The 24349-nt window shown below is 39.0% G+C and overlaps 1 protein-coding gene and 2 pseudogenes across 2 annotated transcripts; 2 read left to right on the plus strand and 1 right to left on the minus strand.

Moving 5' to 3' along the window:
• The window catches only part of LOC136313637 (ubiquitin carboxyl-terminal hydrolase 10-like), a 28006-nt pseudogene extending 25984 nt beyond the window's left edge, over positions 1–2022 (minus strand).
• On the plus strand, positions 1809–19280 carry CDK1 (cyclin dependent kinase 1). Of its 2 annotated transcripts, none has more exons than XM_066242493.1 (8): positions 1809–1909; positions 3954–4015; positions 7594–7750; positions 8557–8680; positions 11749–11919; positions 15293–15456; positions 15563–15704; positions 18101–19280. In XM_066242493.1, the coding sequence occupies exons 2-8, from the start codon at positions 3979–3981 to the stop codon at positions 18197–18199; spliced, it is 894 nt and encodes a 297-aa protein (XP_066098590.1). In that variant the 5' UTR covers positions 1809–1909; positions 3954–3978; the 3' UTR covers positions 18200–19280. The 2 variants fall into 2 exon arrangements, with proteins under 2 accessions (XP_066098590.1, XP_066098589.1); XM_066242492.1 differs by lacking the exon at positions 1809–1909 and adding an exon at positions 1914–2029 and having other exon boundaries at positions 18101–19279.
• LOC136313777 (small nucleolar RNA SNORA63) lies at positions 4806–4927 on the plus strand (annotated as a pseudogene).
• Positions 19281–24349: the final 5069 nt, after the last annotated feature.

Raw genomic sequence — 24349 nt, forward strand, 5'->3', positions numbered from 1 at the left:
AAGGACTAATTGCATAGTAAGGACTTCAACCTCATGGTCTCATATAAACCTGATGATCTCCCAAAGGTTTCCGATCTCAAAATACTACCACATTAAGGATTGGGGCTTCAGTATATGAAGTTCAGTCCACAGCATTACTTGTATCTAAACACAAAACAAAGCAAAACCTTTGTGTGAAGTCACAACTGATCTTTCCTTTTCCTTCTAAAAGGAGTTTACCAAAATATAAATGTGAAATTTTTTGGAGCCCCTGCCTCTCCATCCTCACCTCTGCAGTTCTTTTTCCATATCACCTATAGAATAGTTCTAAAATGCAGTTCTAAAGCTGCACCTGTGCTGAGCAGGCCACTACAACAGTATTCAGGGCTCTTCGAAATTCTGACTGCTAACTCTCTTCCCTGCTTAACCCTAAAAACATCCTGCATCCAATGATGGAGGCATCCTGATTTATGTGGGCACACTTTTAGGGCTTTACTCATGCCATTTCCTCTACTTAGAAGACCCACCCCACACTTTTTTCTCCAGTGTTTGTTCAAAAATCACTTCCTCTGTTTGAATTAGTAATTTCCTCCTTTATGTTCTCATATCAATTTATAGCATGTTACAACATAAGTACCAGAAGAAAATTCTAAGTAATTGTTGTATTTTCCCATTCCACATCTAAGACAGGAGTTGTAGTTGATTCATTTTTCTGTCTATAAAACATAATATTGCACATTAGAGACACTGAATACAAGTGGGCCCAAAGTGTAATAAACTGGAGCATGAATTTATAACAGCATGAATTTACAATAACTCCTAACTTCAAAAACAAAGATAAATTGAGTTAAATCTAAAGATCTAGCATCAAAGTTTTGGAAGCCTGTGATCTTTATGTTGAATGTAAAGTGGATATAAGGAATTACTGCCTGTTTTCAGATGATGTAATTAAATTTGTTGCTTAGGCCTCCCAGAGAGAAATATGTGCATATACATATATTATATATATATACATATATATGTGTGTGTATACATCTATACATATATATGAAAAATATTTTTATATCTGTGAACATTTCACATCTGTGAAATACTGATGTAAAAATATTTGAAAATTTGCCTGACCTGTGGTGGCGCAGTGGATAAAGCGTTGACCTGGAATGCTGAGGTTACCGGTTCAAAACACTGGGCTTGCCTGGTCAAGGCACATATGGGAGTTGAAGCTTCCTGCTCCTCCCCCCCTTCTCTCTCTCTCTCTCTCTCTCTCTCTCAATCTCTCTCTCTCTCCTCTAAAATGAATAAATGAATAAAAATAATAAAAAAATATTTGAAAATTTATAAAATGTAAAATTTTGTTTTTAATTTTTAAACAAGTAAAATTTTAAATAAATGTATAATAAAAAGTGAGGTAATAACAAAAGTACGGTTATATATTTTACATATTTTTTACATTGTTAAGGAAATCTTTGATTTTTACTTATCTTCTTAAGTAAAGTAACTGAGATATGCTCCTTTGGCCCAGCCGGAAAGTTATACATTTAGAAAAACATAAATATTCAGAAGCTTTAAGTATTAAAAATAAAAGTAATGGCATATAGATTCAAGTATAGTGTAACTTTTGTGATGAGCTATTTGTATACACTAAATTTTAATTGTGCTAATATTGGGAGGTGAAAAAAACCCAACCCAGAGTGAACAGCAGATTCCAGATGACCAGAAACAGTAGGACGACACTCTCCAGGAGGCAAGACAGCGCTTGCGCGCAGACTCAGTTGGCGCCCGCCCTCCTGCTTTTTCTGCAGCCGCCGTTTTCTTTTTCTTTCGCGCTCTTCCTAACTGGGAAGCCCAGCCCATGAGTACCTGGGCTGTGATTGGCTCCTTTGAAAGTCTACGGGTCACCTGATTGGTGGACCTGGGACCTTTTAGCGCGGTGAGTTTGAAACTGCTCGCGTTTAGCGTCAAAGCTGGCTCTGGGAAGGAAAGGAAAGGACGAGTCGGACGTGGTAGCCGCCGCCGCCGCCGCCGCTTTCGCCGCGGGGTCATTAGTCGGGTAGAGTTGCTGGGGTCAGGGTCATGGCCATGGGGTCTATAGGGGCCGCCTCCAGGCCTCCGGGGGTGGGGTGGGGGGAAGCGGGTGGCAATTCGAAGGCCAGGCCGGGCAGCTGGGCTCTGCGTGGGGCCAGGCGGTCCTCTGCAGCTGGGCCCGGCCGCATCTGGGGCTCCGGGCCTGGACGTGTCAGCGACGCCGCGGCCAGGCTAGAGGGAGAGCTCAGAGCTGGCGGGCTCACCCCGGAGAGGGCTGGGGCTGCCCTGGCCTCCGGCGTGCTGTCAGGAGCGGCCGCCCACCTGGCAGAGGAGGCTTTCGGGTCAGCGTTGAGGCCAAGCCCGGGCTCTGTCTCGGCCGCGCCGGGCTCTTGCTGCGGGCCACGCTCGGCCCCAGGTCCTTTTGTGCGCCGGTGCCTCCGGGGTGGGAAGCGAGACCTCCGGGAGTCCTGAAGTCCCGGCCTCCTGGGAAACGGGGCCGATGACGAACTGGGGGCCGTCTTCTCGGACTTGCCTTTTTGCCAAGGCCCAGAACTTCGTTTTTATTTCATGCTTGGTGGTTGTTATATATTAGCACAAAGTGGTAAGCTAAGAAATCCGAACGATGGACATCTGTGAGGGTTCACTGTCCTTGGAGCACTTTGTATCCACTACTCAGGTACCTACAGGACAGGCTTCCTCTGAAGACCCCGAAGCCCCCGGGTGGGAGATTAAGCCATTGGTAATTTACGAGCTGCAGCCAGTAGGAAGGGTCCCTCCTTAGGAGGCTCTCAAAAGGCCTGAAGCTCATCCTTTATTAAGAGTTTCAGCAGGGAAATGGAGGGAGGGCATGTAAATCCAGCTTTGAAATGGAGTTAGTTTTTAGCTATTGGTACAAAGTGAGCTCAACAATTGTATTGTGTGTTAGACATAGTCCATGTAGATATTGAAGAAAAGCTAATTATCTTAATCGTCCATTGCCATTTTTTAAAAACTGAAAAATTTTAAGATTGACATTCATGGCCGGTGCAGTCCATTTTGGTCATTTAAAAAGATGAGTTATCTACTTATTTCTAGAATGATTTGAAAATAAATGTGCAAAATAGAACTTAAGGGTCAGTTACTCAGTGACCTTTATGTATAAAATGTTATCTGTGATGGGTGTGTTAGAAAAACAAGGTAATTATGCTTTGGGCATCTAAAATTTCATTGGCAAATTTACTGAAGAAGCCTTGAATGGTTGTCAGCATTTCAACTTTTTTGTTTGTTTGTTTTTACCATTCTTTGTGATTCAAGTATGTTTTTTTACTTTGTTCTTGAGATTTATAGGGTACAATTAGAATTTTATCTGTGCAACTGCACCTTTTATTTTTTGGTGTTAAGTGATATTGCCTACTTTTCAAAAAAGTACCTTGAAAGTCTTGCTCATGTTTGTGTATGTGACTGATAAAAACAGGAGAAAGATGTAAACTGTCACTTGAGCAAGTTTACATACTTATACTTTTAATAATTTTTTTAATGAATGAGTGGTGTGACCACATTTTAGCTCCCTACTCATGTCTTAAAATTACCTTCATAAAATCATAAGGCAGAAAAAATTCAGTCAAAAAATTATTTGTTGAAATATCTGAGTATAATTCTGGCACACGATGATGCTCCTTAGTCGTGTGCTGTGAGAAAACATACTTCTGATTTTTGTTGAAAAGAATGGGTAAGTTGATATCTGAATTTGAGGATTTATTTGATTGGAAGAAACTAAATCACTGGTATAATATATACAGATAATTCCATGTTTAAGGAGCTAAAAAATTGTGGGAAAGTCTTATTGCATGAGTTCTTTCCCTCATAAATGTTTTAATATATATGCTTTACATATAGTGTCTCATTAATAACTTAAAACCACACTTTGAATTAGTGGCATGTAATCAAATCATTTCTTTCCCTATCTTTAGCATCTACCATAACCCTTGACTGACTATGGAGGATTATACCAAAATAGAGAAAATTGGAGAAGGTGAGTACGTTTTAATATAAAAGTTTTAAATGATTTCATGGTGCTGTAACATCTGTGACACGAAGACGTAAATATTTATCAAAATCCAACCTTTAAAGTATTGTATATTGCCTGACCAGGCAGTGGCGCAGTGGATAGAGCATTGGACTGGGACGCAGTGGACCTAGGTTCGAGACCCTCAGGTTGCAGGCTTGAGCACGGGCTCATCGGGTTTGAGCAAAAGCTCACTAGTTTGAGCCCAAGGTTGCTGGCTTGAGCAAGGGGTCACTCGGTCTGCTGTAGGCCCCCCCTCTTCATCAAGGCACATATGAGAAATCAATCAATGAACAACTAAAGAACCACAACAAAGAATTGATGTTTCTCATCTCTCTCCCTTTCTCTCTGTCTGTCTCTATCTGTCCCTCTCTCTGACTCTGCCACAAAAATAAAGTATTGTATTGTACTAATCTGCATTAACATGGATGTTCTTTACTTAATAACTTAAACACAATAACAAAAGAAGTTCACATCTTAAGGGAATTAAAATTATTCTGATAACTCCCTGACAACCTCCCTTCGCAATAATCTTATATTCTAATACTAAACATTTGAAAGAATATTTATATTTTGATAAGCCTACTGGTGTCTTATGTATGTGTTGGGCGTAGAACTTACGGTAGTAGATTATGTTCAGTTTCATAACATACTTTGTCACATACAATTATTTTTAAGATGATAAATATTTTATCTAAATTTTCTGAACTGTTTTCAATAACTGACATTTAAACTAATTTAAATAAGTTTCCTATTTAAAGGTGACTACAATATAGCTGTTTAGTGCTGTGTTGTCCTTCCTCCTGCTCAAAACAAAGTTCCAAACTACACCTGTCTGCTATACTCCTTTAGCAGCCGGGGACTTTTGGTCTCACACGTGTCAAAAATTGTTTTATTTGTATTTTTTTATCTAGTTACCCTAGGTTGAAATGATCTGTCATACATACATGTTTAAGTTATTTTAAAACCGATACTACAGTATAATCATTTGTTCCCTATCTGTAGTAACTTGGTTAGTTTTTAAAGAATGTTGATATCTACGTGGTATAAATGAGGGATTAAAAATATCCCTTTGGCTATTTCCCCCCCTTCCCCAACAGAGTATCTTAAATTTTATATAGGAGCCATAATGTTGACATTCTGAACACTTCAGGGACAAATGATACAACTTATACAAAATAATTTGCTACAGTTTATGCAAATTCTATTAGAGGAATATTTTCAACCATATTTTTAGTGTGCTCCAAAACCCTACTTGTGTAAGGAATTACTATAAAAAGCCAGGGAAGGAGGGAGTACTGGATGAATCTAGTAAGATAGTAATGACAGGTTTGGGTTGTGGGGGTGGGGTTGGAAATATACTCTTTCTTTTAACTTATGCTTCTGAAAAAAACAAACATTTTATTATATCCATTCAACTACAGAGGATCCTCAGGTTATAACAGTCTCGACATAGGACATTTCGTTTATAATGCTCCCATAAAAACTTAAAAAAATTGAAATATGAGTGTTTTAGCTTATGTCGTTAGTGTGGTACATTTTTTGCACTCATTTTTTTGTTACTACAGTACAGTATATTTATGCCTTTTCCCTTTTTCTGTGGCTTAGCTGTGTTTTTATGTTCTAGATTATGGTTTCATAACTGTTAGGATGGGTAAGTGACTTAGGCTAGGGTGTATTCTGACTTACACCAAAATTCAAGTTACGTCACTGTCCTAGGAATGGAACTGTATGGTAACCCGAAACCCCCCCCCCATGCTAATTTTGCTACTAAGTTAAAAATAAGTTTGATTAGCATCTAAGGCAGAGAAGTTGTTAAAGTGTTTCTTAGCTTTTTTTAAAAAAGTTTTTATTTATTGATATTAGAGAAAGGAGGAGGGAGAGAGAGAGAGAGAAGCATCAGTTTGTTTCTGTATGAGCCCTAATTGGGGGTTGAACCTGCAACCTTTGCATATTGGGATGATGCTCTAACCCAGGGGTCCCCAAACTACGGCCTGGCCCACAGGCCGCATGCGGCCCTCTGAGGCCATTTATCTGGCCCCCACGGCACTTCCGGAAGGGGCACTTCTTTCATTGGTGGTCAGTGAGAGGAGCATAGTTCCCATTGAAATACTGGTCAGTTTGTTGATTTAAATTTACCTGTTCTTTACTTTAAATATTGTATTTGTTCCTGTTTTGCTTTTTTACTTTAAAATAAGATATGTGCAGTGTGCATAGGGATTTGTTCATAGTTTTTTTTATAGTCCGGCCCTCCAACGGTCTGAGGGACAGTGAAATGGCTCCCTGTGTAAAATGTTTGAGGATCCCTGCTCTAACCAACTGAGCTATCAGGCTAGGGCCTTTTTTTGACATACCCTTTTCTACCTTTAGAGAAACTGATAAAAGCTATAGAATAGACCTTCCTAGGAAAATGCACTATAATCACTTTTGAAACAAATATTTTTGAACAAATATTTATATATAGTTAAAGGGTTTAAGACTTTCTAAATTTCCAACCCCAGTTGAAAAACACGAAACTAAGTATGAACTTGATTTAGCTAAGTACTTCATCTCCTTTGTTATTGCTGTTTCCACTCCCAGATCTCTTTTTTTGCTAGAGATAGAGGGACAGGCAGGGATAGACAGACAAGAAAGGAGAAAGATGAGAAGCATCAACTTGTTGTTGTGACACTTTAGTTGTTCATTGATTGCTTTCTCATATGTGCGTTGATAAGGGGAGGTTTCAGTTGAGCCAGTGACCCCTTACTCCAGTCAGCTTGGGCTCAGGCCAGATACCATGGGGTCGTGTCTGTGATCCCACCCTCAACCCGGTGAGCCTGCGCTCAAGCCAGCAACCTCAGGGTTTTGAACATGGGTCCTTAGAGTCTCAGGTTGACTCCATCCATTGCACCACCTTCTGGTCAGGCATTCCCAGATCTCCTATATTGACATTGTTGCTTATTATCTGAAGCCCAAATATCAGAATCAGTGGTCTCATCAACTTCTGAATAGGTGTGAGGTTTTTCTACTATTTAGTAAATAATGTGACCTTTCTTAGACTTAAAAAATATTTAATAAAACATATTACCCCCAATCTTTTCTGGATAAGGATGAATGACTTTATATTTGAAATGTGTAAAGAACTGTATACAGCATTTTCTGAAAGTGTCACAGTGATTCCTGTTAGCAATATTTCCTGAGCCTAATCTTTACATTGTATTTTATGTCCTTCCTATTTTTGGGTAGGATATTTGACAGGAGAAAAGTTTCAATTTGCAAAGGATCCATTTTCTTTAATATGTGCTGGAAAATTACTGGTAATTTAAATGTATTGAAAACCTGTGATGACTACATGAAGTTTATTTCTCCACTATAGAAGCAGTAGGTTGTAGTTACCCTTGATTTCTTTTTGGAAGGGATGAGGGTATAATTATGAGTAAGATACTTCCTATCTGGACACAGCTGATGTTTTTACCATGTGATACCTTATGGGATTCAATCATTTTTTAAAATATTGTTTACTTTGTGGAGGGGTGCATAGCAGACATTTACTTTGTCTATTTCAGGTACCTATGGAGTTGTATATAAGGGTAGACACAAAACTACAGGTCAAGTGGTAGCCATGAAGAAAATCAGACTAGAAAGTGAAGAGGAAGGGGTTCCTAGTACTGCAATTCGGGAAATTTCTCTGTTAAAAGAACTTCGTCATCCAAATATAGTCAGGTATGGTATAATATCTGGATTTAAACCATTTTCCACACACTGTTGAAAATGTACATTTCAATGTGGAAGTTTTTACATTTGCTTAAGTTTGGATGTAACCTTGTTGAGTGGAATAGGACCCTACTATCTATGTTAATTGAGAATTTCTGGGCATAGAAAGAGTAGGCTGTTAAAGTAGGAACAGTTTTAGGGACTGAAAAATCAAGGTAAGTTGGCCATGGGAGAAAAGGAAGACCTTTTCACTGAGCTATGTCAGATCACTGAGACCTCTGGTCCTTAAAAGTCTCTTAATCAGAGTCCTAAGAGAGGCAGCTAGGTCTCATGAAAAAGAAAGGTTTTTTTCTTTCTTCCTTTTTATATATGTGGGGGTGGTGGTTTGGGCTGGGTTTTCCTTCTAAAGATCCAAGTTAGGATTTAATTGAATTTTGGGGGCGGGAGATAGTGAGCAACTATTAAGGTCAGAAATCATTCTATAGTTTACCTCAATGGAAAGACAAGCTCTGAGCAAAAGCAGCCTAGAAATGTTGATTTGGAATGTATATGGTTTGAGAGTTAGTTAGCAGCTCCTGTATTATTCAACTTAATTTGCAATTGCTGCCCTGAGATGTCTTTTTCAAATTCTTGTTTAGTACTACTAGGGAAGAATTTCACTGCTAGGAAAGAAACTGTTTTCTTTTCCAAAACAGTATGTATTTGTTATCACAGAAAATATCTCATAGCTGCTGTAATATCTAGAGAAGTCATTTAGTTTTATGAGAGGTCAATATTTATTAGATTTTTTTTATATATAATTGTTTATTCTTTAGTCTTCAGGATGTGCTCATGCAGGATTCCAGGTTATATCTCATCTTTGAATACCTTTCCATGGATCTAAAGAAATACTTGGATTCTATTCCTCCTGGTCAGTACATGGATTCTTCACTTGTTAAGGTAAGACGCTTGCCTAGTTTTATGTACATGAAAGATGTTATAAAACCAAATTTTACCCAAGTCCACTCAGTTTATAAAAACAGATAAATAATTATCTATTCCAATTACATTTGAGGTTGAAAGGGGTCAGGTCGAGAGCCTAGTTCACTTGTCTTTCCTCCCCACCACCTTTTCCTAGTTCCTACAATCCCAGTCCTAACTCCAGGGCTTCAGTGAACTACCACGCTCCTCAGAGTGGCCTGTGAGGAGATAGCTGCTGGGGACTGTGGTGCAGAATAAGGCACATCAGCTGCTCCATTAAAGAAGAGTTCTAGCTACCTAGGTGTGGTTAATTTTGTGTAAACTAGGCTGGGCTAAAAGATGCCCTAGTAGCTGGTAAAGCACTATTTCTGGATGTCTGAGGGTAATAACTAAACAGTGTAAAGAAGACCCACCCTCTTCAATGTGGGTGGGTGTCATCCAATGTGCTGAGGGTCCAAATAGGAAAAAAAGGTGGAGGAAGGCAGATTTTCTCTCCTGTTGAGCTCCCACATTCATTTTCTCCTGTCCTTGAACATCAGAGCTTCTGGTTTTGGGGCCTTCAGACTCCCAGGTGTAGTTCCCTATTTCCTTCCCCTTTCTCTGGCCTTTCAGCTGAGATTGAAAGTCATGATTCTTAGGCCTTCAAACTTGAACTGAATTACACCACCAGCTGCCCTGGTTCTCTAGGTTGTAGACAGCATATCATGTTGTATCTCAGCCTCCATAATCACCTGAGCCAATTCTTGTAAGTTTTCCTCTTATGTATCTCTCTATGAGTTATTGGTTCTGTTTTTCTGAAGAACCCTGACTAACGCATCAGAACTGCTCAGGACTTTATTAAAATAGATTATAAGTTAAACTACAGAAGATTTTTCCTTCTCATACCTTATCAATCAAACAAACAAACAAAAGTGACGAATCTGTAGAGGCTATACGGGATAGCTGCCTAAGGAGCCCTAAAAAATCTGTGTGAGCCCACATCGAACTGCACTGAATAGGTGTGAAACTGGGAGGATTTTCCTTTTATTTGGTGCAGATTTCACATTTCTATTGTCTTTTGTTGCTTTCCTGTGACCAGTCAAAAGTGTACCATGACTTTATAGACACACTGTATTCACTGTGAATGTAAAAGGATCTATTCCAGGGGTCTCAAACTCACGGCCCGCGGGCCGCATGCGGCCCACCGAACAATTTTGTGTGGCCCACAGACTAATCCACGAAGTTCAAAATATTTTGGATAAAATTAAGTAAACCTAGGGGCCTACTTGTATTTGCCGAATGGCTGTGATCTTGCTCTGCGGCCCACATGCTGAGTTGAGTTTGAGACCCCTGGTCTATTCTATCTATATAAGTACCTGTGTTTTTTGGGAATATGCTTGGAAAAAGTTTTAGAAAGTAGAATGAGGAAGAGTATTTCATTTTCTCCTAGTCAAGAGATTAAATTGTTAATAGTTACCATTTTATTACTAGATAGTGCCTCTAGTTATAAAGTAAAAAGTAGTATCCAAGATAACTTAAAACTATTGTGTTGTTGGAAACTAGAATATTCTAGTCTTTATTCCTCTGTCAGACCTGTGTGAAACAGAGTAACAAAAGCCTGGGGCAAACGTGGTGGCAGCTGGTTTAATTTTTTTCTGGTTTTGAATATGTTTTGTTTTTTTTTTTACAGAGGCAGAGATAGATAGGGACAGACAGACAGGAATGGAGAGAGATGAGAAGCATCAATTATCAGTTTCTCGTTGCGCGTTGCGACTTCTTAGTTGTTCATTGATTGCTTTCTCATGTGCCTTGACCGCGGGCCTTCAGCAGACCGAGTAACCCCCTGCTGTAGCCAGCGACCTTGGGTCCAAGCTGGTTAGCTCTTTGCTCAAGCCAGATGAGCCCAGGCTCAAGCTGGCGACCTCGGGGTCTCGAACCTGGGTCCTTCCGCATCCCAGTCCTACGCTCTATCCACTGCGCCACCACCTGGTCAGGCTTGAATATGTTTTGATTAATTTATTATAGGCATTATGTTCTGTTAAACTATGAATGAATACATAATTGTTTAAAAAGTAGTGAAGTGTATGAAGTAAAAGTTTCTTATCCTTATAACAGCTTGAACAAACCACCCCTCCAGGTGCTCTTATAAAACACTTCTGAACTGTTAAACAGCATTTTCCGGTCATTGTATCTATTTAAACATAATATTCTCTTTTTCATCTTTTGGAATCTGTGACCAGTGTCCCCAAAGCAGAAATAAATATGTAAAGCTAGAAGATGGAACAACGGTAGAGCGTCGGCCTAGCGTGCGGAGGACCCGGGTTCGATTCCCGGCCAGGGCACACAAGAGAAGCGCCCATTTGCTTCTCCACCCCTCCGCCGTGCCTTCCTCTCTGTCTCTCTCTTCCCATCCCGCAGCCAAGGCTCCATTGGAGCAAAGATGGCCCGGGCCCTGGGGTTGGCTCTGTGGCCTCTGCCTCAGGCGCTGGAGTGGCTCTTGTCGCAACATGGCGACGCCCAGGATGGGCAGAGCATCGCCCCCTGGTGGGCAGAGCGTCGCCCATGGTGGGCGTGCCGGGTGGATCCCGGTCGGGCGCATGCGGGAGTCTGTCTGACTGTCTTTCCCTGTTTCCAGCTTCAGAAAAATGCAAAAAAAAAAAAAAAAAAAAAAAAAAAAAAAAAAAAGCTAGAAGATGGAAATGAAAAGGACCAATTTTATTCAATATAGAAATAGGATTGCTATCAGTATATAGATCAAAAGTTTAAAAAACTTTCTGTATAGAAAAACTAACTTCTGACTTAAAGAATGAGGGACCAAAAATAAGTAAAAGAAGATGAAATGAATTCATGTGGCTATAGATAAGTGTTGTCTTAGGTACAACATGATCTTGTATATAAATGGGCTTTTCAACCTTTAGATGCTTCTTGTTCATCTTAAATGGATTGAAAGCTTTTTTGGTAGTTAAATTATTTCTCTGCATTTTTTCTTTGAAACAAACTCACCAAGATTATTTAGAAAATCATTTTGTGTTATACAGTTAAGTTTCTAACATATTTTCTTTTTCCAGAGTTATTTGTACCAAATTCTACAAGGAATTGTGTTTTGTCACTCTAGAAGAGTTCTTCATAGAGACTTAAAACCTCAAAATCTATTGATTGATGACAAAGGAACAATTAAATTGGCTGATTTTGGCCTTGCCAGAGCTTTTGGAATACCTATTAGAGTATATACACATGAGGTATGTAGAATCGTGTTTTTGATCCTTTTGAATATGTTTGATTGCCCCATTGTATGCTATGTTAAAAATGGAACCTTTTAATATTTTTCCTCTGCTAGCTGGTGAGATGTTATGTTTTGTCAGTGGAGAGTGCTGGAAAAAGCATTGCAGGAGGTACGGGTTTTCCTTGCTACAGTTTTTAGAGTTCTCATTATTTCTTGGTAGTTGGTCTTTTATAATTCCAATCCCCTTTTTTTTCATATTAAACTTTCCCTAAGCAATCACCAGGTTGTTTCTGTCTGTCTCCTGGGTGGATCCTCTCTAATATACAATCAAATTGGTTAAATGGCAGGTTTTGTTGCTTAAGGGGTACTATTTCAGATACATTTAGGAGCTACTAAATATAATCATGTTTCATCAGTGTTATATTGATAACTTGGCATTTTATTTTTTATTTCTAGAGGAAATGGGAATGTTGAATTCTCTAATAAAGGGTTAAAGTCATGTGTTGCTTAATGTCTGGTATATGTTCTGAGAAACGCATCTGTAGGCGATTTTGTCATTGTGCAAACAGAATGCTCTTACAGAAACCAAGATAGTGCAACCTACTATATATTTAGACTATATGGTCAAACTATTGTTCCTAGGTTACAAGCCTATATAGTTTGTTACTGTACTGGATACTGTAGTCAGTTGTAATACAATGATAAGTATGTGTTTATTTTTTTATTTTATTTTCTTTATGAGAGATAGTGACGGGGACTCCTGCGTGTGCCTGGACTGGAATCCACCCAGCTACCCTGTCTGGAGCCAATGTTCGAGTACTGAGCTATTTTTATTTTTGTGTCTTGAGACTGACACACTTGTGCTAACAGAGCAATCCTTAGTCCCCGGGGTCATGCTCAAACTGAGCCACTGGCTGCAGGAGGGGGAGAGGGAGAGAAGAGGAGGCAGAGAGAAGTACATGGTTGCTTCTTCTGTTCGCCCTGACTGGGAATTGAACCTTAGATGTCCATATGCCAGGCTGATGCTCTATCCACTGAGCCACCGGCCAGGGCTAGTATACATTTAAATATAGAAAAGATTCAGTAAAAGTCTGAAAAAAAAATGGTTCACCTGTATAAGACACTTATGGAACTTGCAGGATTGAAAGTTGCTGCTAGCCCTGGCTGGTTAGCTCAGTGGTAGAGCATTGGCTCAGCATGTGGAAATCCTGGGTTCAATTTTTGGTCAGGGCATATAGAAGAAGGAGCAATCTGCTCTCCACCCTCCCCCTTCTCTCTCTTCACCTCCCACAGCCATGGCTCAAATGATTCAAGCAAGTTGGCTCTGGGTGCTGAGGATGACTCTATGGCAGTGGTAGTCAACCTGGTCCCTACCGCCCACTAGTGGGCATTCCAGCTTTCATGGTGGACGGTAGTGGAGCAACCAAAGTATAAATAAAAAGATAGATTTAACTATAGTAAGTTGTTTATAAAGATTTATTGTGCCAAACTTAGTGAAAATCCGACATAAAGTACTTGGTAAGTAATTATTATTATATACTTTAACTTGCTGTAACTCTGCTTCATAAATTTATAAAGTTACTTCCCTACTTTATAAATCACCATTACTGTGGAACTGGTGGGCAGTTAGAAAATTTTTCTACTAACAGAGATACAAAAGTGGGCGGTAGGTATAAAAAGGTTGACTACCCCTGCTCTATGGTCTTGCCTCAGGCACTGAAATAGCTTGGTTGCTGAGCAACAGAGCAGTGGTACCAGATGGGCAGAGCATTGCCCTATAGTGGGCTTGCTGGGTGGATCCTGGTTGGGGCGTATGTGGGAGTCTGCTCTCTGCCCTCCTGCCTCTCTTAATAAGAAAGTAGCTGGATGAATTGAATGTGAGTGGTGAAGGAATGTGATAGCTTTGGACATTACTGTACACTATAGAATTTTTAAACGTTGTGCACTTAGGCTACACTAAATCATTTTGTAAAAATTGTAGTGTTGCCTGCCCAGGCGGTGGCACAGTGAATAGAGCGTCGGGCTGGGATGCAGAGGACACAGGTTCAAAACTCTGAATTTGCTGGCTTGAGTGCAGGCTCAACAGCTTGAGCGGAGGGTTGTTGGCTTTAGCAAGGGGTCACTCGTTCTACTGACCCCCAGCCCTTCAAGGCACATATGAGAAAGCAATCAATGAACAACTAAGGTGCTGCAACAAAGAATTGATCTCTCTCCCTTCCTGTCTGTTCTCATCTGTCCCTCTGTCTCTCTGTCTCTGTCACACACACACACACAAATATACTGTTGCGTTACCTTAGGATGACTGACTTCTTTTGGTGACAGGAAGTTTTTAGTTCCATTATAATCTTATGTAGTCGCTGTTGTAAATGCCATCCATCCTTGACTGAAATGTTTTTATGTGGCAAGTGACTGTTGTGGAAAACAATGTCTTCTGTGGAGCTTCTATCCTTGAGCCCAAAGACTGTCCCCAGATCAAAACTTAAAGGAGTGCTCATCTGGTTAGATGATGTCTTAGCTTCTTTTATTATTTCTTTATATCATTTTCCCATTCCTGTATAAAGATTATTGGTCCTCATTGGCTTAAACAGATGCCATTGATCTCATTAAGTTAGAGATGATATTTTTACCATGGTGATAAATTATATATGCTAAAATGATAGATCAGCTCTAGACCACTAATCTTGATATATAATCTGACTTAAGTTTTTAGCACATAAGCAGTACATGCAGTTTGTTCGGTGTTACCCCCGAATCTATCACCCATTATCAAATGGGTTTTATTATTTTTTTAAGATTAAGGCTATCTCTACTTTTTTGATCCACACTTTAATGATTTGAAAAGCAAGAAGAGACTCTGTTTTTTTTCCAAAATGAATAGAACTTAGAAGTGAAATATTTGTCTTTTTTTTCTTCTTTTCCAAGAGAGAAAATGGGAGATAGAGAAACAGACTCCTGCATGAGCCTTGATTAGGAGACATCTGGTGGCCCTGTCTGGAGCCGATGTTCTGCCCATCTGGGGCCATGATTGCAACTGAGCTATCAATATTTTTAGCACCTGAGGTGGAGGCTCCACAGAGCCATCCTCAGCGCCTAGGGAAATGTGCTTGAACCAATTGAGCAATGGCTGCGGGAGAGGGAGGAGTAGGTAGCGGTGGAGATGGTTGCTTTTCTTGAGTGCCCTGATGGGGAATCAAACCTGGGACATCCATATGCTGGGCCGATGCTCTACCACTGAATCAACTTGCCAGGGTCAGTTAGTTGACTAGTAAACAATATTATCAGAGGCAATCATACAACCTTCTAAAGGACAGTTGTAATGAGATAAATGTGTTCCTTTAGATAATTTAATGCACTACATTTATTCGCTGTGCAAATTTGCTTTGTTGTAGGTGGTAACACTTTGGTATAGATCTCCAGAAGTACTGCTGGGATCAGCTCGCTATTCTACTCCAGTTGACATTTGGAGTATAGGCACCATATTTGCGGAATTAGCAACTAAGAAACCACTTTTCCATGGGGATTCAGAAATCGATCAACTCTTCAGAATTTTCAGGTATTTTTGTTTTATACTTAAACTGTTAAGAACTTTAAAGGCAACATGAATATAACAAGATTATATTAAACCTTTAATATTTATTTTGTTTTGCTATGGCTTTTAGAGCTTTAGGTACTCCCAACAATGAAGTGTGGCCAGAAGTGGAATCTCTACAGGACTATAAGAATACATTTCCCAAGTGGAAGCCAGGAAGCTTAGCATCTCATGTCAAAAACTTGGATGAAAATGGCTTGGATCTGCTCTCGGTAAAGAATGCCCTTTATACTGACTATCATTAATGATTCTGAAGTACTCAATCCTTTCTATTACCTGAGAAATAGGAAGAAAACCAACATTTAGCGAGTTAGGCAAATAACTATTATATGTCTGTTATGATTATTGTATTACTAGCTCCATTGCAGATATTGAGAAACCTTATTGGTTCTGAGAGGAGAATTAGCATTAGTTGTTTTCATTATTGTTTTATTTTTCTTCATTTGACAGATAGCTAAAGATACTCTGAAAGGAAGATCAGGGTTAATAACAATAACCTTTGTTGTTTAAGTTGCTGACTTGTAGCAGAGCCTTGTTTTCCTCCTTTTTTGTCTCATATTTCCCTTATTGCTTGATATTTTTAGTTACAGAAGCTTTCTACTGCATGAACTCCCATTTCTTAACTTTGTGCTTTGTTTCCACATCAGAAATGTGAGGAGAAGGGGAAGTGTAGTTCTTGAAAATGTTTCCCTTCTATTAAATTGCCATTCTCAGCTAATAGTTGTTTTTTTTAGGACAAGACAAAAGTGCTTTTAGTATAAAAAATAAAAATTGTCCTAGGCTTCCTTTAGGAAGTTTGTTTTAGAATGGTATTTAAATATTGAGCTTTTAGAAAGAAGTAGTTTTTAAGAAATCTTGGGTAACTTGATTGCAAAAAAAAAATGATTTGGCAGGTTACAAAACAAATGAAAAAAATAATCTACCATCATATACATCTTCTAATTGGTCTTTGGGCATCTTTCACAGTTCTTAAGAAACTATTGTGTCACCAAATTCAGCTCAGATTTCCCAATTGTTTTTAGTCAAGTCCGAAGTCCTTTATCTGCTATTCAATATTTTGTATATTAATATTGTTGACTTGACATAAAAGGCCTTTATATTCTGGGCTCAGTCTACCTTTTTTTTTTTTTTTTTTGCATTTTTCTGAAGCTGGAAATGGGGAGGCAGTCAGACAGACTCCCACATTCGCCCGACTGGGATCTACCCGGCACGCCCACCAGGGGGCGATGCTCTGCCCATCCAGGGCCTCGCTCTGTCGCGACCAGAGCCACTCTAGCGCCTGGGGCAGAGGCCAAGGAGCCATCCCCAGCGCCCGGGCCATCTTTTGCTCCAATGGAGCCTCAGCTGCGGGAGGGGAAGAGAGAGACAGAGAGGAAGGAGAGGGGGAGGGGTGGAGAAGCAGATGGGCGCTTCTCCTGTGTGCCCTGGCCGGGAATCGAACCTGGGACTTCCGCACACCAGGCCGACGCTCTACCACTGAGCCAACCGGCCATGGCTCAGTCTACCTTTTTAACTCCTGTAATTCTTTTATACAAAGAATTTCACTTCAGTTAACAAAACAATCAGATTCTGTAAATCAGAGGATTTTAGTCTAGCCAGTATTGACATCCTAGACTGGATCGTTCTTTGTTGTTGGGGACTGTCCCATACATTGTTATAAGATACTTAACAGCATCCTACTCTTCTACCTTATAGATGCTAGTAGCACATTCCCACCCAGTTGTCAACCCAAAATATTTCTAGATATTGCCAAATGTTTTCTGAAGGCAGTCTTATCCAGTTGAGAACCATTACTGTAAATCATAAATCAGACTTGGTTTTCAAGTTCAGCTTTATTACTACTCCTTAGCTCTGTGAACTTGGGCAAATTACTTAACCTCTTTGAGCTTCCCTGACTTAATTTGTAAAATGGAATTATCTGTTGTTGTGAGGAGTAAGTAACATTTGAAAAGCACTTAACATAATGCTAGATACATAAGAACTCAAATGGTAACTAGATAGTAAAAGTATCTCTTGAGTAAGTGTTGATTTGATTTTAAGATTAATATTTAAGATAAAATTTAAGGTCAATATTAAACTTTGTTCAAATTTTTCTAGTGATATATGAATTAATACCAGATTGTCTGATTTCATTTTAATTGTGTTTATATATACATTGTACCCTGGTTTTGTTTTCATTTGGAATTTGCTGGAAGCTACATCAGAAACCACTATAGTTAATTACCACTATTCAGGAATGTTATAAATAATTCAGATGGCCATTTCATTCTCAAAGTAAATATAATTAACTAGATATCTTAAATGTATGCCTTGGTTTTAAAGCTATCTCTGAATGCTTGTGTCTTAAACCATAATTTACAGCAAAAAGAGGTTATCAAAATACCTGTAATTTAAGGAATAGGTTATTCTACAGCTAGTGAGTAAAGTAAAGAGGATGAGATTTATGTGACTTAGTATTTAACTAATAGAAATGTTCATTTAGTAGATTTCATTAAAATTAGCTTATGGCTGGCTATTAATAGAAAAGTTTAAGCTCTATAGAGTTTTTTTTAATAGTTCATTTCTTAAATAAACATTTCTTTTTTTCTTTTTATCTTCCTCCCCCAAGAAAATGTTAGTCTACGATCCTGCCAAACGAATTTCTGGCAAAATGGCACTGAATCATCCATATTTTAATGATTTGGACAATCAGATTAAGAAGATGTAGCTTTCTGACAAAGAGTTTCCACATGTTGTATCAAGAACAGATATAGTTCTATTTTTACTGTCAACTCTATTTTTGTCTTGTGTATTTTTGTTTTCTTTGTTGTAAAACTTAAGCTTGTGTTTCATCTAACTTCAAAAGTTGTAACTTTAAAATGTAAATATTGTTCTATGTGAATTTAAATATAATTTTGTATATGTGTGTAGTTCTCACTGTAACAGTTGTTATTATAATAAAACTATAAATTTAATATTGATATCAGGAATTGGGGAAAATTTGAGTTTACTTAAATCATATCAAAACTTAAAACATTTTGATTTTTTTTTTTTTAGTTGGAATTTTTACTATTTAGAAAAGTGCTAAGTTCAGAGTTTATAATGCTTTCAAATATTTGTATGCTCTGGATGTTTAAATTTTCTTGTCAGTTTCTTGCCATGTGTTTATTACCAAACCTACCTAAAGATGAATATTTTTCTATGGTATTTAAATTTAGGATCTAAATGTTAAGCATTCACAATGAGAAAATTACCCAGGTTTGAAAAATAATGCTAAATTTAGTTTTTCAGTAACTTATAAAACTAGCATTAGAAAATGCCAAAGTTTGCTAAGTTTTACAATTAATGGTCATGGGCTACCCATAGCAGGGAAGACGAGTTTAGAGAATTTATGAACTATCCTATTTTTAGGTAGGTTATGAGAGATACTGATATTTGTCTAAGGGAATTCTTTTTCTTGGTCAGAGGTAGTAACTATGCAAAGGAGTTGTGTCTTGTGGTTTTCAATTCTCACTGAAACACTCAAAATCTGTAAATAAAGTTTTTATTAGCAGCCTTCTTAGAAGGTTCAAGTATTTGTACAAGTATTTAGCTAAAATCACAAACTTTGGGAATTAAACAAATAATGCTGCTCATTGTGATTCCTATTTATAAGCAATCTAATTTGAATTGTTATAGTGAAGTGTCTAAAAATAGTTTTATCATTTTTAGCGTGCATCTGTCCTTTGACCATATATCCTCTATTTTTCCTCCTGGTTACCTGTGCTTAGAACAGGCATTCCTCTGTTACTGATCCTGTCACCCAATTGATTGAATATGTAATTGGTGAACTGTAATCTGTGTTGTCTTGGAATTTTTTTACTCTGGGAGAAAGTATATAGGTCACTTTTCTTTAGTAGTGGGACTTAAAAGATGAGTTTGGTCGCTTTTTCTAAGTCCTTTAGTGCAGTGGTTCCCAACCCCCGGGCCGCAGACCGGTACCGGTCCGTGTGCCATTTGGTACCAGTCCGCAGAGAAAGAATAAATAACTTACATTATTTCCGTTTTATTTATATTTAAGTCTGAACGATGATTTATTTTTAAAAAATGACCAGATTCCCTCTGTTACATCCGTCTAAGACTCACTCTTGACGCTTGTCTCGGTCACGTGACACATTTATCCGTCCCACCCTAAAGGCCGGTCCGTGGCCCAAAAAAGGTTGGGGACCACTGCTTTAGTGGAAGCAAGCCTGCAGTAAAAGAATGCAGAGCTTTGGAGATGGGTTATTTGGGGTCATATTATGAAGAGCTATTAAGAATATGTGGTGGGGTCCTGACTGGTAGGCTAAGTGGATAGAGTGTTGGCCTGGAGTATGGATGTTCCAGGTTTTATCTGCGGTCAGGGCACACATGAGAAGCGGCCATTTGTTCTCTTTCCCTTTCTTCAATCTCTTCCCATCTCGCAGCCCATGGCTTGAATGGTCTGAGCATCAGCCCTGGGTACAGGATAGCTTGGTTGATTGGAGCATTGGCTCCAGACGGGTTGCTGGGTGGATCCCAGTTGGGGCACATGGGGAAGTTTCTCTATCTCCCTCTCGAATTCGTGGTGGGGTCTGACCAGTGGTGGTGCAGTGGATAGATCATCCACCTGGGACACTTGAGATCCCAGATTCGAAACCCCGAGGTTGCCACCTTGAGCCTGGGCTCTTCTGGTTTGAGGATCAGATCATCAACGTGATCCCAAGGTTGCTGGCTTGAGCAAGGGGTCATTGGCTTGACTGGAACACATCTTTATATAGTCCTCTGTAAAGTGTTTATGTCAGTTTCAGTGACTGGATAAAATGCTACTGAACTGGATCCTCTTCTCACACATATATTTGATTTGGCTTGTGTTGTGTGGTGTTTCTGATTAATTTTAAAATGGAGCTTGTTGCCAGTAGTTAAATCTGTTACACACTAGAAAATCCTGGGTCTAACTCTGGCTCTACCCTACACAGTTCAGAAATTGAAAATTGGGAAATGTATTCCAGGAACTTTTTTCAGAAGTTCCCCAAGCTGATTCTGTTGTAGCCCAATATACTTTAACTTACTCTATTTCTGTTTCAGTCTATACTTTAGTGAGGGGAGAAGGCTGTATATTTCATCACCAGTATAAGTTTTTCATATGCTTGAGTATACAGTGAAAACTACTCTAGGTTCTCCTAGTCTTTAGAGGAAAGCTTTAAAATCTAAAGTTTAAATATATAAGCAATAATGATGCAGAGAAATTCAAGTGATTGAGGTGACTTGAGAGTTCTTTTGAATGGAACAAACTTTACTTTTCCAAAGTTAGAAGCAGGGAGGCGGTCAGACAGACTCTTGCATGTGCCTGACCAGGATCCATCTGGCATGTCCACCAGGGGGCGATGCTCTGCTCATGGGGCATTGTTGCATTGTGGCCGGAGCCAGTCTAGCACCTAAGGTGGAGGCCATGTGGCCATCCTCAGCACCCGGGCCAACTTTGCTCCAATGGAGCCTTGGCTGCGAGAGGGGGAGAGAGAGGAAGGACAGGGGGAAGGGTGGAGAAGCAGATGGGCATTTCTCTTGTGTGCCCTGGCTGGGAATCAAACCTGGGACTTCTGCACACCAAGCCGACGCTCTACCACTGAGCCAACCGACCAGGGCTTGGAACAAACTTTTATATTAGTTCCTTTAGCAAACTAGTTTATAATAGGTCAACTTCAGTCTCCAGTTGAAATAATTTGCCATTTTCAAAGGAATCAGTAGGTTCCATAGGATCAGAGGCTCTGTGAGGACAGAGCAGACAGTTAATGAAGTCTGTGGAATGTGAAGCAAAGAGAGTAGTGGGTATTGTTTAAATAGGTTTGTGACAATATGGATAGAGTGTTGAATGACTAGGGGAAAGTGAAGGAAGGAGGGATAAAGCATGAAAGATCCTGACAAGGGAGAGTTCTTTCTGACTCAACATTCTGAAAAAGCAAATGTGGGATAGTAATGATAGTGACAGGGATTGTAACAATCCTTTTTGAGAAGAGGTTAAACTTTAATAAAGTATAGGGATCCTCCGGTTCGACAATCTTGACATACGATATTTTGAGTTAATGACACATAAAAAATGTTGAGACTTGAGTGTTTCAGCTTACCGTGTTAGTGTAGTAACTAACAGATTATGTGGGTAAACTAGTTAGGTTGTGCATGGCAAAAGAATACAAAGTAATTGAAGTAATTGGGTATGTGAATGAAGGAGTTGGTATCCCCCAGTACACTTACCTGCACCATTTTGGACTTAAAAGTGCAAGTGTTCCATTTGTGTTAGGCTAGGTTGTATTTCGACTCGCACCAGAATTCAGGTTATGTCACAGTTACAGGAAAGGAACTGTGTCATAACCCAAGGGCCTGCTGTATTTGGAAGGAAGAATAGACATTTTCAGTCTGCTACAGTGTAAATAACAAGTTTCTAAGACCATGAAAGCTTCAGAAGAAATGTATTGAGGAAGTTATAGACTTGGTTGTTGAGGAAGAAAGGTGTAATTGATAGTATATCTGTAGAATGTTGAAGGTATTTGGTGTTCAAACTTTTTTTTTTTTTAATATTAATATTTTTTTATTAAATTTAATGCAGTGACATTGATAAATCAGGGTACATATGTTGAGAGAAAATATCTCTAGATTATTTTGACATTTGATTGTGCTGTATACCCCTCCCGCAAAGTTAAATTGTCTTCTGTCACCTTCTATCTGGTTTTCTTTGTGCCCCTCCCCTCCCCTAACCCCTCTCTCCTTCTTCACCCCCTCCCCCCTCCCCCAACCCCCCCGCCCCTGTTGCCATCACATTCTTGTTCATGTCTCTGAGTCTCATTTTTATGTCCCTTCTATGTACGGATTCATCTCAGTTTTTTTTCTGATTTACTTATTTCACTCCGTATAATGTTATCAAGGTCCATCCATGTTATTGTAAATGATCCAATGTCATCATTTCTTATGGCTGAGTAGTATTCCATAGTATATACGTACCAAAGTTTTTTAATCCACTCGTCCTCTGACGGACACTTGGGCTGTTTCCAGATCTTCGCTATTGTGAACAATGCTGCCACAAACATGCGGGTGCATTTCTCCTTTTTGAGCCGTTCTATGGTGTCCTTGGGGTATATTCCTAAAAGTGGGATAGCTAGGTCAAAAGGCAGTTCGATTTTCAGATTTTTGAGGAATCTCCATACTGTTTTCCACAGTGGCTGCACCAGTCTGCATTCCCACCAGCAGTGCAGGAGGGTTCCCTTTTCTCCACATCCTCGCCAGCACTTATTCTGTGTTGTTTTGTTGATAAGTGCCATTCTGACTGGTGTGAGGTGATATCTCATTGTGGTTTTAATTTGCATTTCTCTAATGATTAGTGATGTTGAGCATTTTTTCATATGCCTATTGGCCATCTGTATGTCCTCTTTGGAGAAGTGTCTATTCATCTCTTTTGCCCATTTTTGGATTGGGTTGTTTGTCTTCCTGGTGTTGAGTTTTACAAGTTCTTTATAAATTTTGGTTATTAACCCCTTATCAGATGTATTGTCAAATATGTTCTCCCATTGTGTAGTTTCTCTTTTTATTCTGTTCTTGTTGTCTTTAGCTGTGCAAAAGCTTTTTAGTTTGATATAGTCCCATTTGTTTATCCTGTCTTTTATTTCACTTCCCCGTGGAGATAAATCAGCAAATATATTGCTCCGAGAGATGTCGGAGAGCTTACTGCCTATGTTTTCTTCTAAGATGCTTATGGTTTCACGGCCTACATTCAAGTCTTTTATCCATTTTGAGTTTATTTTTGTGAGTGGTGTAAGCTGGTGATCTGGTTTCATTTTTTTGCAGGTAGCTGTCCAATTTTCCCAACACCATTTGTTAAAGAGGCTGTCTTTACTCCATTGTATTTCCTTACCTCCTTTGTCAAATATCAGTTGTCCATAGAACTGTGGGTTTATTTCTGGGTTCTCTGTTCTATTCCATTGATCTATATGCCTGTTCTTATGCCAGTACCAGGCTGTTTTGAGTACAATGGCCTTGTAGTATAACTTGATATCAGGAAGTGTGATACCTCCCACTTTATTCTTCTTTTTTAAGATTGCTGAGGCTATTCGTGTCCTTTTTTGGTTCCATATAAATTTTTGGAATATATGTTCTATATCTTTGAAGTATGTCATTGGTATTTTAATTGGTATTGCATTGAATTTATAAATTGCTTTGGGTAATATAGACATTTTAATGATGTTTATTCTTCCTAACCATGAGCACGGTATATGCTTCCACTTGTTTGTATCTTCCTTGATTTCTTTTATCAATGTTTTGTAATTTTCCGAGTACAAGTCTTTAGTCTCCTTGGTTAAGTTTACTCCTAGGTACTTTATTTTTTTGGTTGTAATTGTGAAGGGGATTGTTTCCTTAATTTCTCTTTCTGACTGTTCATTGTTGGTGTATAAAAATGCTTCTGATTTCTGAGTATTGATTTTATATCCTGCCACTTTGCTGAATTTATTTATCAGGTCCAGTAGTTTTTTGACTGAGACTTTAGGGTTTTCTATATACAATATCATATCATCTGCAAATAATGATAGTTTTACTTCTTCTTTTCCAACTTGAATGTCTTTTATTTCTTCTTCTTGTCTGATTGCTGTGGCTAGGACTTCCAGGACTATGTTAAATAAGAGTGGTGAAAGGGGGCACCCCTGCCTTGTTCCTGATCTTAAGGGTATTGCTTTTAATATTTGCCCATTGAGTATGATGTTGGCTGTGGGTGTCTCATAGATGGCTTTTATCATGTTGAGGTATGTTCCCTGTATTCCCACTTTGCTGAGAGTTTTGATCATGAATGGGTGCTGGATTTTATCAAATGCTTTTTCTGCATCTATTGAAATTAGCA

The sequence above is a fragment of the Saccopteryx bilineata genome, chromosome 9, assembly GCF_036850765.1.
Source record: "Saccopteryx bilineata isolate mSacBil1 chromosome 9, mSacBil1_pri_phased_curated, whole genome shotgun sequence".
In the NCBI taxonomy this organism is placed as follows: Eukaryota; Metazoa; Chordata; class Mammalia; order Chiroptera; family Emballonuridae; genus Saccopteryx; species Saccopteryx bilineata.